This window comes from Vitis vinifera, chromosome 1 (assembly GCF_030704535.1).
Source record: "Vitis vinifera cultivar Pinot Noir 40024 chromosome 1, ASM3070453v1".
In the NCBI taxonomy this organism is placed as follows: Eukaryota; Viridiplantae; Streptophyta; class Magnoliopsida; order Vitales; family Vitaceae; genus Vitis; species Vitis vinifera.
Genome location: NC_081805.1, coordinates 6,297,450 through 6,317,011, shown reverse-complemented (window position 1 = coordinate 6,317,011; position 19,562 = coordinate 6,297,450). Strand labels below are relative to the sequence as shown.

Here is a 19,562-nt window from a genome sequence, read left to right as displayed (position 1 = left end):
GGATGATTGGTCTTGGTCATCAGGATGAGTTTCCCATGGTGAGTGTACTATTGTGTATCATTTACACATTGGAATGGAACTATGGTGAATCATGACATTAGCTATCGGGTAGTCATAATTCACCAAGCTCCTATGCCACATAAACTCTCAACCTTGAGAGGACATTGAGTCTGTGTTAAAGTCATCAAGAGACTTTAACCTACGGGTGAGACTCTAAGGTGGTTATATATTCCCTACGGATTTGGTCACTATTGATAGAGGTCGGTGGCAATAGGTATTTTCAATAAAGACACCATGATATTTCATGAAAATTAAGACGATATGTCCTCCTGAGTCATCCTAAGGACATGTGATTATAAAATTTATTGTTGCAGTAATTTTTTAAGTGGAATTTGACATATGTTCTTATGAGCTAGAGTATGTCAAATGATCAAATAATAGAAAGATCTGTAATTCAAGGATTGGAGAGGTAATCTTAAAAGGTTAATATGTACCTCGTTAGATCACGACACCAATTCATGGGGAGTCTACATGTAGTGAATAGTAGGTCGTAGATCTGAGTTGTATCTCATTATAATTTCATAAGATACTAGAATGCAGTTGACTCTTCGTAATAGGATGTTGAGTCAACTTAAAAATTTGATTCTAAGAATGCCATGATTTTCTTGTAGGTCCCTGTGGTTCCCATTCAAACTCTTGATTCATGGTGACATGGTTTTGAGTGTAATTTTAGATTTTTAATTCATATGTGTGCATATTTGCAATTTAGTAAAAATGTGATGTTGCACTAGATCATATAAATGGTCTTTTTGAACTAGGATAATTAATTAATTGGAATCCAATAGGATTAATTAAATAATTAGAACCCATCAACTTTGTCCAATCTCCAATCTACTATTCCTACTATTTCTAGTGTTGATCACTAAAAATTTTTGCATTTTTGATCCATCTCCAATGTTGCTTTGCATATTTGTTCCTAGATTTCCTTGAAAATTTAAATATATGCAAACTATATTAGTAGTAAATGCAGTTGGTGTGAGATGCCTATGCATTGAAACTATTTGATGTTTGCACCAACCATCTTGCCTTATTCATCACTTGATCATATGTGATTCTTCCTAATGCTTTAAACCCCCACACTGTCTATGAAAGGACATATTTGCTTTATGGTCTGCATCTAGTGTCCATACCACATGCAATAAAATGGCCTATCTTTTATTCATGCCCTATTGCACAGATTGGGACATGCTTCTGCTTCAAATAATCATAGAAAAAAAATGATTGAAAAGCTTCAAGAATTTGTACTTATGAAATATTAAATGAACTCCTCATGCAAAAACTTCAAGAATCATGCAAGCACAAAAGGAAACGTAAGAAACAGCATAATGTTAGCATAACATTGTAGGCCATATGGAAATAACAATGAAAGTAAAAAAGAGACAAAGCCCTCAATTTTGAATTTCCCACCTTAAATAGGAAAAACTTAACCTGGAGAGTATCCTGATAAATAGAAACAAAAAAAAAAGGAAAAATTAAAGAAGCTAGGGGAGCTTCTTAATGCTGCATCATTGCTTTGGCCAAAGTAACTTGAAATGGAAAGAGGACCGATGCAACAATCATCAGAAATAGAATACCAAGACTAGAAGAAACTGCAAAAATATACTTACCATTCAAAAGGCGTATGCGTATATCTTTCAAATTTGTAGGGTACAGATTATTATCACTTTCATATACAGTATGAGGGTGTACAAGTCCCCCTTCTACATCATTTAAGCTTGCAATATATCTTTTGACTGTGGGCCAGTCAGCAGGTCCTAGTTCCTCATCATCTCCAAGATCACCAAAGGCCTCCAATGCTTTGTTCAACATTTCATATTTTGTATAGTCCAATATGCGCCTCTGTCATGAAATACAAACACAGAAGAAAAAAAGAAACACATCTAAAGACTGAAGTATGTAGTGGAAACATTAAACAACATTATTCCTTTCCAGAGAAATCAAAGTTATAAACTGAAACTTAAGATTAAAACTTGTATGCACACAAGAGATATTTTCATGTTAAATTTCCAAGAAGTACATCAACTAGGCCGATAAACACAGATAACTGCATCCTACTGGGGCTACTGTTCCCATGGGACTGGTTCTTTGTTTCACCAAATAAAGGTTTGTTATTTATTTAAATATAACGTCTTCTACTTTTTATTAGTCTCAAAATTCTCATAGGAGAGATTTTCTAGATAATATGCAATGTTTTGAAAACATTTAATATTGAACCAGTTGCCCTGATGTCAGAGAGAGAAGTAACCTCAAAAGGTTAAATCAAAGTCAAGTGCTTGCAGCTTGTGCTGGAAATCAGAAGAAGCCTCACCTTTACTTCTGATAGCTTATCCATGTTGAGAAGATGTAAAATAAATTGTGTGGTTGAGCCATTCACAATAAGTGTCAGGAATACAATTCCACCAGTGAAGAAAACAAACTGTAAAAGCGGAAAATTTTAATTCAATATATTGACAAATATCAATATTAATTCAGCCCCATTATTAAAACTATTGGGATAAACATGTATTCAAGATGCATTGTCTGACAGCATACCAGTGTTCCTGTTTCTGAACTGAGATATGATGAACTGTCACTAGCACGCTGGAAAAGAAGAAGGTAGATGATTAGAAGCAATTGCAGTTAGGCACCAGAAATGCATTACAATGATCAGACAACAAATTTCTTGTATTGAAAACCAATAGCTATGGATCCACTATTTAATTAGACATAAACAATTGACTATTTTTTATATGTATGTGTACAACATGTCACCTTTGAGACTTATTGTTCTTTGCAAGATGCAGAACTAATTGGACTATAATACAGGTGTTGATAGAATTCTGTGCATAAATTCATTATCTGTTTGATCAACATATCTGAAGATGGGGGAATTTAAACAGGTGTAGACACCAACAAGGAAGAAATCCATAATTTATAGCCCTAATTTTATCACTGATTTACAGCCCTAATTTACAGCTTGTATAAGCTGTAAATTTCAATAAATCACCATTAGTCAACAAGCTATCAATCAATCACAATCAGTCAACGCTCCCCCTTGCTTGTTTGTGGTTTTCCAAAAAGAGTAACTAGCCATTCCTTTGGTTAGAATGTTAGCCGCCTACTCCTCTGTTGGAACATATGGAGTGCAGATCAAGCCACTATCTAGCTTAAGGCCCTTCTAATCTTCTAGTAGAAAACTAAGAAAAGACTAGACTCGTAGAGGTTTGACGAGTGTATGTGGCAAGTTTTGGATACCACTATAGAGTTGGGGCGTTCTCTTTGTCACGTTCATCACTTAACCAACCAAATGACAATTTTTTTACCTGAAGGTGTAAAACTTTTGGTGTCTTTTGCAGGCAATTTTTTACCCCCTTCCCAAAACCCCCCATGAATAATAATTACCATATCTTTGATTTGTTATTAGGATTTTTTCTTTTCCTTCCTTGAGTAGCGTGTAATGCTTTTATCAAATTCTATATACTATGGAAGGATGTCTTGTCCTTCTGCCCCTTTTTATTTAATAGAATGAATTGAGTTTTGTGTCTAATCATAGTTACTGTATATATTAAGCTAAAAGTTGAAGTAATGAATTGAATTTTGTGTCTAATCATAATTGATGTGTATTAAACTAAAAGTTGAAGTATCTTAAAAAACATTTCGATCTTTGTTGAAAGCAATCACTCTTAGCTAGTCCCACATTGCATTTCTAGTAGCTTCTCAAGTTCTTAAATTTCAATTGGAAGCAACAAAATCTTATCCACAAAAGAAAAAAGTAGGTTCCTGTGGTGCAAGGGGATGCCTTACACCCTTTCCATTGTTTTCTTTAATAAAATTACAAGCTAAAAAATGACAGTGTAAAGTTGTAACTTTTTGTGTAGATGTTGTTAAAATCTTAATGAGATTCCCATCTTTGATTTTTGTAAAAAATGTTTAGTATATCATAATACTAAATACTACTGGTTAGCATACAAAAGAGAACATCCATGTTTTAGAACAAAAATTTACTACCCCTTCCCAAGAAAGAAGACAGAAAAACATGCTAATATTATTGCAGTATAATTATTAGAACTCTGTTTTTATTTCAAAAATCCAGTAGAAAGGCAAATTCCATTAATTATGATCAGACACAAACCTCAATTCATTTCTATTAAATAAAAAGTGTCTCCCAGAATTTGAGAAAAAGAATTAGGTAAATCACAATTTGAGAAATTTAAAAAATTCAGAATAGAACATTGAGAAACTTAATTAGCATAATTTCTAAACTATAAAATATAGATAATCCAATCCATTAAAACTTGCCTTAACTGACAGTGAAAGTGACAATGCCACAGCTCCTCGCAAGCCTGACCATATGAGGATAATAGCTTCCTTCCAATCCAGGCCATAGCCAAAATACCACAGAAAGGGATATGAGACTCCAACAACTACAATCCGAGAGACTTGGACATAAACATAAAGAAGAATGAGGTAGCCCCATGAATTTCCTGGAACAGAAGTAGTAGGATCACAGGATTCCATTAAATTTTGAAGAATCAAAATAAGTGATCTTGGTTTGTATAAGGGAAAGAACATGGAAGAACTAGTATAATAAAATTATCTTTGCTTTCGGCAATAAGAAAGCTGAAATAAATATTAGAGAATAACACACATCAAAGGTTAATTTTAGGTAAACTTTTCTCTCTCTAGAATATCTTAAAAGAAGCATTAGATCATGCTTAAAGACAATGTTACTTACTCTTACTCTATCCGAAGAACATAGGAAGTAGCATCATTATTACACAATGAAATTATTGACCAAAAACCTAGATCTTAGATAAGAACAGCCTAACTACACCACACAAAAAGAGTTCATCTACAATCATATTTTGACATTTTTAAATGAAATTTTTTTTTTTTTGATAGATAACACAAATATATTAAAGGGCAAAGGCCACCAAGCATACAGGACGTATACAAATCAGCCTCAAAACGAGAGCACAAAAAACAAACACCCTTACCCTCCCTTAAGTGGCCGCTAGCCACTCCAAAAAACCTAAGAGTGAAGAGGACTCCTCTCCAATATACACCCTAGCCCAACTCCACAAGGTACAAACAAAAGAATTTTTGAGTTTCTGTATATTTAACACCCCTCCCTTGAAAGCTAACATATTCCTTTCCTTCCATACCGTCCAAAAAATACACAACGGGATAGAATTCCAAATTTTTTTCCTCTTTTTCCCCACAAAGAGACCCCTCCAACTGAATAACGCCTCCTTCACCAACTCTGGGAACACCCACTGAACCCCCACAAGGGCAAAGACGATTTCCCATAAGGCCCTTACCACTATACAATGTAATAGAATGTGATTCACACTCTCCTCTTCACAGTCACACTAAAAACATCAGTTAGGAAACTGCCAACCCCGTTTTTGAAGCCTATCCAAGGTGAGAATCTTCCCCCACGCGGCTTCCCAAGCAAAAAAAGCCGCTTTGGTTGGGACCTTGTCCACCCAAACGCCTCTATACGGAAAGTCGCAAGCATTGATAACAACCAGCCCGTTATAGGCACCCTTCACCCCATACTTCCCATGCCCCCCCCCCCCCCCCTTCCTTTCCAAAGCACCACGTCCTCCTCTGAAGATAACTTGAAGTCCCTGAGCATAATAAGCAATCCTCTAATCAAGTCCAGCTCCCAATCATTGAAGTCTATGAAATCTAAGATTCCAACCTCCTTGACCACTGCTATGATCCCACATCTCATTAACCGTTGCATTCTTGTTGACCGCCATCTCATAAAGCTGGGGAAAAGAATGGGACAGCCTCTCATTCCCACACCACTGGTCAAACCAGAATTTTACTCTGGTCCCTTTCCCTACCTTAAACTTTATGTTCTCCCAACACCACTTAGCTTCCTTCATAATCTCCTTCCAAACCCCCACTCCATACATTTTTAAATGAAATTTAAAGCAATGTAAGTCAGTTTTGAAAGACAATCATCGGAACATCTGAAATACAATTAAACCTCTTTTATGAAATAGTTTCACTGGCTGGAAAATCAAATTTTAATCCAAAGTCAATTAAAAAAAAAAAAACATTTATATTGATGTGGTTCCAAAATTCCCTAAAGTTCCATAAGTGCCAAATTTATGCAGTAAACTCAATTTAAACAGAAAATGACTTTATGTCACAAGATAGGAAAAGAGAATTCAATTTCTATTAACCCAAAAAGAAAATTGAAGGGCACGAGATATTAATGGGAAGGAAAATCGATATTTCAAATATTATAACAGATTCCAATCTGTCCTTTACCCTCATCAAATATAACCAGATATCAACCAGGTGCTTCTAAGTGCACCATATTATATAATGCACCTAGGTTTTCTTTGTCCTCTCAAATTCAAGGGATGAAAAAAATACCAACTCATCAAAAAACAACAGTTGGTTTGCCACAAGAAACAATTCAAGATCAATCTCCCACAAATTACCATACACAAATAGATGATCTATAATTTCCAACTGATCTTCACTTAGTACACTGAGCTTATGTGGAGCTGCTCCCCTTCAAGATCACATACTCACAAGACAAATACATGGGTAGCTACATCTCTGCTCACGAAAACATCACAAGTCTTCCCATGAGAGGAATCAATCCATGATGGGCTCAAGACTAGGCAAATAGCCATACAGCAACAAACATAAAAGTGGTTGTCACATGATGCACCACCAAATTGAACCTCCTGGGCTTGATCCACTTAGTCGCTGCAGACATACATATAGTTTCCAACTAAACAGTTCCTAACGCTGTTTTCATTTGTTTTTTCACAGCCTGGAACTAATCTACCTATTAGTCTTTGTAACACATGAAGAAACCATATTAGCACTTAGCAAACCACCACATGTTGTATATGATTATCTCAAGTGAAAAAAGCCTCCTGATCCTCAAGGTCTCTTATTAAGCCACATTATCACTTTATTTAATGATAAAAATTAATTGATCATAAACTCTGCTCATTTCAAACATCAAATTAAAATAACAATAATAATAAAATAAATAAAACTTCCCTTATTCAATCAATATAACAAAAAAACCAGTCTCTAACTCAAAATCCACCTTGTATTTTCCATTCACCTTCCGTTCATCCATTTTTATTTCAGGATATCCCTTCAACATCTCCCCCCCACCTCTTTTTTTTTTTTTCTTTTTTTTTTTATATCAAATCATTGAATAAAAAATAACAAGAAAAAAAGAAGAATCTGGTCCCTCGCTGCAAATGCCAAAATGCATTTCACATTCTCACATTCATATCAATCTTTTATTTTCCATCTTTCACATTTTAGTCTACCATTTTTTCTTTTTCTGGTTTTTTTCTTTCTCAATAAATCCTAACCCTAATCCCTCTCTTATGCTTTCAATATTTTATTTTTATCTTTTTGATAGGAAAATAAAGAAATTATATTAACAACGTTGAGCAAAGGAATCTATCAAAAAAAAAAAAAACAACGTTGAGCAAAAGCACACCAAAGAACACAAGCTGTATACAACGGATGCTAGAATGAAAAAAAAAACAAAAAACAAAAAGGGCAACAAAAACAAAATCCCCTTCATGAGGACCCAAATCAATCTACAAAAATCTATGATAGTTAGGGACTCCCCATCAATATATAACCTAGCCTACAACAAAAAATTACAAAGAAAAGTAAGTTTTAATGCTTAATCAGACATTTCTCTATTTTTTAAATATATTTGGTTCGTCTCCTTTCATAATGTCCATAATACATATAGCAAGGGAACCCTCCAAAAAATATTTTATTTTTATATATTTTTCAATTCAACTTATTTCATTATTTATCTTTTTAACTTTAAAAAATTATTTAAATTAATTATGTAGGCACGATAGCATTGACAATGGAAATTATTAGATCATTTGACACTAACATTTTTTTTTGATGAATCGATCATTTGACACTAACATAGTTCTCATTGTTTAATGTATTGTTTTTTGTTATTACACATTTATACATATTTTGTTAATATTATAAAAATATACAAATATTTTTACTTTATTAACTTCTTTCGATTATTACATATATTAATATGTCATATTGTGAAAAGGCACAAAGGATCATGGAAGCCGTTTTCCACCACAGCTTTCTCTTCTTGTAAATAAATTAATCTCTTCTTCTAATCATTCTTATCTTTCCAACAATGCATCTCAATATTCCATTTGGCTGCACTAACTTTATCGATGCTTGACTACTCAACTTTTGTACCCTGAACAACAAATCAAATAAAAGCCATCTCATAAAGTCTCCCTTAATTTGGCACGTCTCCCATGATCAAAGCACTTGAAAATACTTTTCCCTTCACATATCTGATTCCACTTTCATATGCGACTTCTCTTCAATTATTTCTCTCCATACAAGGGATGGATATGAAATGCAAAGGGTGATTTCTTCTAGGAGGCCTTAAAGTACCTTTCTTCAAAAAAAATTTCTCACTCCACTAAATAATTTTCAAGTATTCTCTTTCTTACTTTCCAAATAAAAGGAACAGAGATTAGAAGCATAACTCTACAAAGCCATTGGCCATGCCTATTAATGAATCCATAGGAGAAATGACTAAAAAAGGAGGTGACATTATGTAGGACAATGCCAAGGTAGCACTTGCAATTAAACCATGGTGGACTAGGCCTTTACCCTATCAGGATTTGTGGAGGAGAATGTGAAAGGGTTATGACACAAGAAAGTACATCCACGAAGAAGAAAGAGAAGAAAGAAAAACCTTATAATCTCACCAATGTCTTCTAATTTATATCACCTAGAAGCAAGAATAATGGAATCTCACAATTAAATAGAAGAAAGAGAAATAAACCTTAAGTTTCACTAAGACTTTCTAGGTGTCTTACATAAAAGAGAATATAATTGAAATTTCACTAATAAAATTTGCAAAAGGTCTCATCATTCATGTTGTTTTCCTTTTATATCAATTAGCTTCATTAATAGGCTATAAAAATAAATAAAAACTTTAAAAACTCAATAAAGTCATTAAAAAGAAAAAAACTAACATACTCGTAGCCTCCTAAGACCTTATTTCTTTTCTCTAGAACTTTTAAACCTTCTAAACAATGGAATTAAAACATAAGATCGAAATTTTTGAAAATAGAAATTAAGAAGAAAGAAACTTTGCCTATAAATAACAATAAATAAATAAAACCTTCTCACAACAAGAAATCATTAGAAAATAAATATTTTCAAATCCTAAATATAACTTAAAAAGGAATATCTAAAATACACAGCATTGCGACAAAAGGTCCAAACCCTTGGATTACTCAATAAAATTTAACTATAAATATTTTTTCAGCCTTTTTAAGGAGGCATTGGCCAACTCTGTTTGTTTGCATTCTCTCATTTGAAAAAGAATTTTTTTAAAAAATAAGAAAATTCAAAAAGGAAAAAGGAAAAATAAAAAATAAAAAGACTCTCTTTGCCATTGCATTCAAAATTGAAACCCCAAAAATGCCCATCATTTAGAGAAGAGATCAAAAATCCAAGATTTGACTATTTAAAGACTGAACAGCTGTGGGAATATAACCATTCAAGTAAAATATCCAATTCAATAATTATCCAAACTTTTAATATTTTGATATGGTTCCACATAATATTAATGGAGAGGAAAGGAATATATTGACTGAGTTTTCCAAGGGGTCAATAAAATTCTGTACTCGTCATTTTTGGAACAATTAGTATGATATGTACTGTGGTTTCATAACCTAACAGCTTAAACTTCTAGGAAAGTTGTTAGCTTAACATGGTATCAGGACTACAAGTCTCAAGTTAGAGTCTCTCCTACAACTATAGGCCTCATCTATTTATCTACTACCACGATTGATTTGTCTCACCATCACCTACCTATCTATTTATCTATTACTACAATGATATGATCTCCCCATCACCTCAGGGTCTGGGGCCTATCTACTGCTGCTATTGATTTGTCTCCCCACAAGCAGGTACGTGGAACATGCTATCTATTTATCAACTGCTGCTACAGATTTGTCATCCCATCATGTGCGGCCATGGGGCCTATCCACCGTTGCTGTTGATTTGTCTCCCACATGTGGCTATGGGGCCATATGTGAGGAAGGGTTTCAGTCCCATAAACAAGCATCATATTTACACAGATATGCAGCATTCAAAGTGTATTGGATTCTCCTTGCAACCTCTTCCAAGTCAACAAGAACTTATTAATTCTCTGTTTAACAACTTCACAAAATCATTCAATACATCACATCCAATCAAAAAATGAAAAGCTCTATCAAGAAATTCTGGAGAAAATGTCAAGGAACTTTTTTAACATAAATACATTAGTCAGGAGAAACAATTAACCAACATATGCTACAGCTAAGTTGGATTCTGACAGCCAAAGAAACACAGAATTTTCATTTTACTCACTAAAGGGCCCCATTGTCACTCTACAGCCTCATTTTGGCCTCTGCCAATACTGTAATTTGTTCCATGTTAAGTAAAACTTTGACACCCTATGCACCCTATCCTCATGTAAGCATTATTTTCATTTATTTGAAACCCCAACTAATCTCATTTTGTGGTTTTCATTACAAAAGTAATGGTGCATAGAAGAAAAAGCATCTTATCCACACAACACACCCACACACACCAACAGGCATCAACAACAGCATATTTGAAGTCAAGGAGGACTACCATGGTTTTTGAAAATATCATTGCTTCCCAGAACACCTTCTGCTATAACAACTCCGCTGTGAAAGCAGAAGAGCAAAACAAAGAAATTCAATACACGTATCATTATATTAAAAATGCAATACTGCAAGTTACTGCTAAAGGGTTATCTCCAGTTAAACAATAAAAACAAAAATGCTTTTTGCTGAAATATTAAATATTATGTCCTTTGTATTTAGTTTTGCAAAATAATATAATTGGCAGGCATTAAATTTTTAAAAATTCCATATTAATCATTATATATAAAAGAAAGGAGAATCTATGCCAACAATGAACTTTCTGCTACTAAGTTAATGGATACTCTTGTCCATGGCTTTAGTGGGACTATTCCTCCATTGAATGAATTTAGAAGGGTTTCTTTACTCCATTGTTTGGACCTTTTGATGCAGTGACAAAGTGGCAATTATGTCATCACCATATGGAAACCAGATGGCCTAGTTAGAAAGAGATATATTGAAGATTGTTTGTATAGAAGAGTACTGAATTGACTTGATTTATATGTTTAGAAAGTTGTGTTTTGTCTAGTAAAACACATGTTGGAATTTACATCACCTACCTGGTATTTTGTGGTGTAGTTGGAAGTTGAAATATACCTAATATTAGGTGTAGGAAAAAGAAAAGTATGGTGTAGAGAAGTTGTAACCTGGAAACTTTGAACTTTGTTGTTTTCAATTATGTTATGATTATGGCAGTATAGGCTCCGTTTTCTTCTTCTTTGTTCTTAGTTGTGGCTCCTTGTGTAATTTCTTCCTCATACCATCACCTTCCCAATATTAGTTGGTATGAGAGCTAGTGCCAAACTCTTGGCCTTGCTTCTTTTCATGTTGACAAGAAGAAATAGTGGAAGACATTGTAATCATATGATGGGAGATTTGACAAACAAAAGAGAAGATGAACTTGAAGCACTTGGAACACAAGTCTAGTAACTTATCATGCGACTTAGACTCCAATAAGCTCATAATAGGCATGATGCCCAAGCAGTGGATATAGTAGTAAAGAATTCAATAGGAACCCATTCAACCAGCATGAGGAAATTCAGTTGGGGAATTAATCATGGTATATCAAGACTGATTTACTGGAGTTCTGCGGTCATCCTCACCCCAAAGAGCCTCTTGAGTTCACCTAGTTTCATTAAGAAGTTTTTCTATAATAAGAAAACTCTTGAAAAATCAAAAAGTGAAGCTGGTAAAAACAAGGCTTCAATGATATGCTTTGGCATGGTTCAACAAGGTCCAAGAGATAAGGTTCTCTAAAGAAGGCCTAAGATATCCTCTTGGGCAAAAGTGAAGTCTAGGCTTAAGAAGAAATTTCTTCCATTGGATTTTGCTCAAACTATTTTTTTCCAAATTTCCCAACCTCCACCAGGAATTTGAAAGTGTGTTCGGTTGGACCATAATGTTTATAAAGTCATGACACAATGGTATCCAAGAAACTGAAGAAAAACTTGCTACAAGATATGGTAATTGAAAGCACCAATTCTTCAATAAGTGGAAATGAACAGGATATAGAGGGTGAATGATGCCTACCATCTAGCCTTGAAACTGGAGGCTAACTTGGAGATTAGTGGATGTTCAGGGTCTATCTTCCAAAGGGGAATCTTCATATGGTGGAGGCAGTAGTGGATTTGAAATGTGAGCAAAAATTATGCAAAATTAGTCCTTACAAAATAGTGTTGGAAATCACCCTAGCCATACAAATGACCCTATTACTTTAAGAGTGGAAAAATGAGTCATTGTCAAAATGAGTGTCCAGAAAGTCAACTAGACACATATGTGGCCTTTGATGATGAAGAGGACAATAAAGATTTGGAGAGAGGAGATGATTTCAAATGAGAGGAGATTGAAGTCAAAGAAGGAAAGATTTTGGTGACCCATAAGGCACTTGCCACTCTTGAAATTTATTATAATGAAGATTGGTTTTACTCCAATATCTTCAAAACTCATTAGAAACCCCCTGAAAAGTGTACATAATTGTTACTGATAGCAGAACTAGCGAAAAATTTGTTTCTCAAAAAATGATGAACAAGATCAAGTTCCAAGAGCCCTACCATGAGCTTCACCAAATTGCATGGTTCAAGAAAGCAAATGGGACATTGCTTTCACAATCTTGGAGCCTGCTTAGGATGTTTATCAAGTCCTTGGCATTTTCAGCTAGACAGTGTTTCTTATCTGTAGTCTTTTTAACTGGAATCTTGACAAGGATTTTAGGAACAAAATATACAGCACTTCAGCCATTCACAATTCAGTTACTTTCATCAGTGTTTCTGAAGTTAGCACATAGCGTATTCATGGAATTCTATAAGCATGACTCATATGGCTGTGGAACTGTACCATTATGGTCGGTTGAAAATAGGAGTACCCATCTCTAATTTTTGCCTGCATTGCAAGGCCCCATGGATTTTGTTTTTTTTTAAAAAAAAAAAAAAAGAAAGAAAGAAAGAAAGAAAAACCCTCTGAGAATTAAGAAATGATTGTACAATAATAGTTAGTAATAATCAATCTAGCTAGTTGTGTGGTGAAAGGAGATCTTATGCGCAGTCAATCAGGGGGATTTTTCCAAGTGAAATATACGTATTGTTTTGCTTGGAAGTCTGAAGATTTTTCCTTCCAGAAGGTTGCAGTTGCTTTATGAGATGGATTGCATTGATTCTGATGGCTGATCCATACATGACTGCAGCAAAGTTCAATTTACTATCAGCAGGAGGAAACCCATCAAAGGTTCTGCTAAAGCTAGGCCTAATCATAAAACTTTGCTCAAAATCAACCTTGTCTGAAGTAGCAGAGTGGTCCTTGACTAGCAGTGTATCTAGTCAATTGTCTTTTACTAAAGATAACAGGTCTAAAATGGGATGCTGCATATCCAGTCTCGTCACTCATCTGTGCTTTAGAAGGCAAGGTGCAAGGAGTCAGATTCACCAGTTCAAATGCTTTAGAACCAAAATTGAATTACAAATATTCAAGCTCATCCTACTTTTAATATTTAAGATTTTTCAGACTGTTATAAAGAATTAGATACAAACTCATGGGCAAGTTCTTTTTGCCCTGGAGTACAATGCACTACCAAAGTGGCAGTCATGTGCAACGGAAGAACAAAGACCAAACTTTATTTATTATGTTTAGTAAGTTGTATTTTGTGTCTAGTAAGTTGCAGTAGAGTGCAAGTGGGTGTTCACAATAGAGTACAAGGTGGATGGTTCTCTTGAGAGATAAAAAGTCAGACTCATTACCAAAGGCTATACTCAGACGTATGGAGTAGATTACCAAGAGACTTTTGCACCAGTAGCTAAGATGAACATTGTGAGAGTTTTACTCTCTTTGGCTGCCCAATTTGACTAGGAATTACAACAATTTGATGTGAAAAATGCATTCTTACATGGAAAGCTCAAAGAAGAAATTTATATGGATCTGCCACTTGGTTTTAACATGCACTTGAAAGGAAAAAAAGGTATGTAAATTGAAGAAAGCATTGTATGGGCTAAAACAATCTCCACGGGCTTGGTTTGGAAGATTTGCTAAAGTCATGATAATTGTTGGCTATAAACAAAACCACGGCGACCACACCTTACATGTTAAACACTCGACCTCAGGGGGAGTAACTACCTTATTGGTTTATGTGGATGATATAATAATGATTGGAAATGATCTTAAAGAAAAAGAAGCATTGAAGAGGTTTAGCAAAAGTGTTTGAAATAAAGGAGCTTAGAAGACTAAAGTATTTATTAGGAATTGAAGTGGCACACTCAAAAAGGGGAATTTTTGTCTCCCAACAGAAGTATGTTCTTAACTTATTGCAGGAGATAGGAAAAATAGGATGTAAACCGACTGATACACCAATTGATCCGAATCATAAGCTTGGAGAAGCAAGTGAGGATGCAGCTGTAGACAAGGGTATGTACCAAAAATTGGTCGGTAGGCTGATCTACCTCTCAATACACAACCAAACATAGCCTATGAAATCAGTCTAGTGAGTCAATTTATGCATAACCCGAAAGAAGTTCATCCACATACTAGATACACAATCCTCCACTAGCTAAGAGCAACTCCAAGAAAAGGAATTTTGTTTACGAAAAGCATTGAGCTATCATTAGAGGCCTATACTGATGCAAATTATGCAAAATCAATTGTTGATCGAAGGTTTACTACAACATATTAGACTTTTCTTGGAGGGAACTTAGTAACTCGGAGGAGTAAGAAATAGAATGTTGTTGCAAGATCTAGTATTAAAGTAGAGTTTCGTGCAATGACTCAAGGAACCTGTGAGTTGATTTGGCTCAAGATTATCTTGAAGGACTTTAAGATTAAGTGGAAAACACCAATGAGACTTTATTGCAACAATAAGTCGGTCATTAACATTGCATATAACTTGGTACAACATGACAAAACCAAGCATGTGGAAGTAGACAGACATTTTATTAAGGAGAAGTTCGATAGTGACTTAATTTGTACGCCATATGGGTCCCTTGGAGGTCAATTAGCTGATGTCATAACAAAAGGATTAGACAATGTCTAATTTCAAGAAATCATGATCAAGGTGGAATGAATAATATTTATTGACCAACTTGAAGAGGAGTATTGAAAATTATTATAATTGTACACACAGTTGTATATCCTCATGTTAAAGATTATTACAACTATATGCACAGCTATATATCCTCTACAACTGTATATTACAATTGTAACATATAATTGAGTGTGTGTATAGCTTCGTGTGTATATTTCTGTATATAATCTGATTTGTGAGGATATTTAATAGAGTACTTTCTAATTCTTTCCTTATTCTTTATTTTCCTAGGGTTGTATACTTTTAAAATATGAATGAGAAATACAATTTTTCTCCATAATGGCCATAACATTTCCTTTAGCAAAAATTTGACATATGCTCTTTGGGGCTAGAGTATGTCAATTGATCACATAATAGGTAGATTTGTAACTCAAGGATTGAAGAGGTAATCTTGATAGGTGATAACACTACCTTGTCAGCATGCAATGGATAATAGGGCATAGACCTAAGCTTCGCCTTGTTGTAATTACATAGGATACTGGAGTGTAGTTGATTCTCTTTAGAGGGAGCTAGTATTTTTCTATGAGTCCTGATACTAGTAGTCCTTGCTCAAGCTCATAATTCATGGTGGCACACTTGTTTTGAGGGATTTCAGGTTCATAAGTGTGCATAAGGATATTTTGGTAAAAGTGCAACGTTGCACTAGATCTCATGAATTGTCTTTATAGATCGAGCTAATTAATTAATTGAGTCAAATAAGGCTAATTAATTAATTAAGACCCAAGTGGGTTGGATTAGGTGCCCTAAGCCCATTGGAAGCCTTATAAATACCCTCTTAGGGGTTAAGGTTCTAGACTTTTGTCTGTCTTCTTCCAAAGAGAGCCTTTAGAGAGAAACCCTAGCCACCCTATAGAGAGAAAAGCTCACACTTTCCTCATGTCTAGTTTTATGTGAGAAGAGATCGAGTGGAAGAACACCGGGTAGACAAAGCACACAATGCTTTTTATAGTTTTAGATTCTTCTTCGACTACTCTATCAGCTTGGAAACGATCTGAGAACATCCAGATCAAAGGTATATTGCTTTTATTCTCTATTTCTAATTACTATAATGGTTTTTTGATGTCATATCTTCCATTTTTTTAGATTTAGAGAAACCTAGGGTAGATATCATGCACCCTACTAGATCCAGGGCTAGGAAACGAAGCAATCTGGTATTCCCAACAATCTAACTCTCGAAGCCAAGAAAACTACACAGGCTCATCTTTCAAAGATTGTTGATAATGAAGAAAAGGAGATTTGGCTGCAACATTATATATTTGGTCAACCAAACTTTGTCTCTTAAATTACTAGTTCTTGAATTATTTGTTGATTTTGAACTTTCCAAATTTCAATGTCAAGTTTACAAGTTGTCTATGAGTCATCATGTTCATTTTCCTTTAAGCAATAGAAAATTTGAAATTCATTTCTCTGTGATTCATAGTGACGTATGGGGACCATCTCAGGTTACTTCTTATTCAAGTTATAAATGTTCCGTTAGTTTTATTGATGATTACACTAGAATAACATGGATCTACCTTCTAAGGAAAAAATCAGAAGCTACACCTTCCTCTAAAACATTTCATAAGATGATCCAAACCCAATTCCATACCAAAATCAAAGTGTTAAGGACTAATAATGGGCAAGAGTATTTTCAATACCATTCTAGATTGATATCTACTTGAAAATGGGATCATACATCACTCATCTTGCAATGATACACCTCAGCAAAATGGAGCAGATGGGAGGAAAAATAGGCATTTACTTGAGTTAGTTAGAGCTTCAATGTTTACAAAAAATATCCCCAAAATCTACTTCATTGATGTTATGTTAATTGCTGCCTATCTTATTAATCATATGTCATCCAAAGCCATTGAGATGAAATTCCAGTTTATGTTCTTATAGTGTCATTTTCCTAATGTAAATCTCTTTGATTCTCTTCCTCTTAAAATATTTGGATGTGTTGCATTTGTCCATATTCAAAGTCAAGAAAGGTCTAAACTTAATCGTAGAGCTCTTAGATGTATATTCTTAGGCTACTCTCCTATACACAAAAACAGTACAAATGTTTCCATCCTCCAACAAAGAAATTTTTTGTGATTATGGATGTTAAATTTTTTGAAGATATCTCATACTATCCTAAGACAAATCTTCAAGGGGAGAAAACTAGAGTTGAAGACCTATCCTACTCCTTATGTCAACCCTCTTCTGTTATATATCCAGTCATAAATGACCTGATTCTTCTCAAATCTGACTGACCCAGCAGCAACAGCTCAAGTCAGCCTTAAGGTCTGACTCTATATGCCTAAAAGCTGAAGAGAAAAAAACAAGAGACAAGAAAAAAAGGAGAGAAAATTATAGAGAGACATAGAGCTATGGTTCAATAGAGAGACATTTTTTTTTTTTTGATAGGCATGGTTCAATAAAGAGACATAGAGCTAAATTGGTAGCAAAGGAGTATATGCAAACTCTTTGAATTGATTATCAAGAGACATTCAGTCATGTGCCAAAAACAAATTCCATTAGAATCCTTTTATCTCTAGTTGTTAATCTAGACTAATATCTTCAACAATTTAATGTGAAAAATTCATTTTTGCATGGGAATTTGGAAGAAGTACACATGGACCTTCCACCAAGGTTTGAGGACTTATCCAACAATAAGAAGGTGTGTAAGATAAAGAAGTCCTTGTATGGGCTCAAGCAATCACCTAAAGCATGGTTTGAGATATTCACAAAGTCCCTAAAAATGATTGTCTTCTTGTTGAAGCATACACAAATGTAGATTAGTTAAGTTCCAACAAAGATCGAAGATCAACATCAAGTTATGGCACTTTTATGGGAGAAAATCTTATGACATGGAGGAGTGAAAAAACAGTCTATTTTAGCTAGATCAAGCATTGAAGTGTGAAGTAATGTGAAGTAATGTGGATTAAGATCCTACTTAAAGAATTGAATATGGAGCCTAAAGACTCAGTGAAGATTTATTGTGATGATAAAGCAATCATCAGCATTGCACAAAATCTAGTTCAACATGATTGAACTGAACATGTTGAGGTGTATAGGCATTTCATAAAGGAGAAAATTGAAACTGGAATGATTTCTACACCTTTTGTGACTACCAAACAATAGTTAGAAGATATTTTTACAAAAGGAATCAACAAGTATCATGTTTAATTATGTTGCTGGCAAGCTAGGAATGCATTATATCTATGTCTCATCTTGAGGGGGAATGTTAAAATATGTGGTTGACTTTGCAGATCCAATTATATTTCTCCATTATTTTCTCTTATCTGATTGTGTTCTGCATTTTAAGCTAATCTTAGATTTTGGAGTAATTCTAGGAACTGTACATGTCTAGGATCAGACCTGATTTAGTTTCCTATTTTGTTTCTTGTACAGCTTGTTTATATATTACCTTGTAATCCCTCTAATTTAGAGTGAACGAATTATTCTGAAACTTCATTTTCGTTAATGATAAACAAAAATTGTAAAATTTATAGAAAAATACTAAAAGAAGTACATGCTTGCTTATTTCAAGTACACCATGCTGAAAAGGGTTAAAAGGAATGCTAATTAAACTCTTACCTCAAGATGAAAATTAATGTATTAGCAATATAAGCAACCATCTCCCTGAAATAAGATCCATAGCAAAATTCATAAAAAGAAGGTAATAAAATGAAAATAAGCATATTTTAGCATTCATGTATCACTTATGCACCCATTAACTAAAGATGCATCCATTGTTTGCAATAAAATGAATATAAGCAGAGCTAGAAGATTTTCAATTAGGAGCCAATAACTAAGGCCAGTCTTGACTGAGCTATTCCTGGATAAACCTAATGCAACCAGGGTATCAAATACAGAGTCATTGGAGCAATTTGAAAGAAGACAACATGGTGGGAGAGGTGAATGAAGAAGAGCCTCTTCCTTTCTTCTTTCCTGTTTTGTTATTGAAATCTTTATTCCATTAAGAATATGGTACTTCAGAAGCCTCAAGGACAATCCAAGATTCACTCTTGTCCATGTAATTTACATGATAATCAAATTCAGGTCATCTCATAAACCATGAACAGTTCATATATTCAAGACAAATAAATAAATATATAAGAGCAATGATGCCATATAGAATCAATTTATTGTCCTCTGCTAGCAATCAATTTTGGCTTCAATTTCTTTTTTCTTTTTTCTTTTTGAACTTATTAAAAAACAAATCAAATATATCTTTATCTTTTTAAATGTTGTTCAAACAAACGAAT

General features: G+C 34.2%; 1 protein-coding gene and 1 long non-coding RNA gene across 3 annotated transcripts in view; both read right to left on the bottom strand.

Moving 5' to 3' along the window:
* SOS1 (salt overly sensitive 1) overlaps window positions 1-19,562 on the bottom strand; it is a 62,555-nt gene that overhangs the window by 33,816 nt on the left and 9,177 nt on the right. For both annotated transcript variants that reach the window (NM_001281211.1, XM_010653187.3), the window contains 6 exon segments: window positions 1,668-1,899; window positions 2,369-2,476; window positions 2,593-2,640; window positions 4,339-4,523; window positions 10,735-10,790; window positions 18,892-18,936. In NM_001281211.1, the coding sequence (NP_001268140.1) occupies window positions 1,668-1,899; window positions 2,369-2,476; window positions 2,593-2,640; window positions 4,339-4,523; window positions 10,735-10,790; window positions 18,892-18,936 (674 nt within the window).
* LOC109122552 (uncharacterized) lies at window positions 13,189-18,882 on the bottom strand. The gene is made up of 2 exons (XR_002030012.2): window positions 13,535-18,882; window positions 13,189-13,440 (listed from the first exon to the last, which is right to left on the bottom strand). It is a non-coding gene; the product is annotated as an uncharacterized LOC109122552 (long non-coding RNA).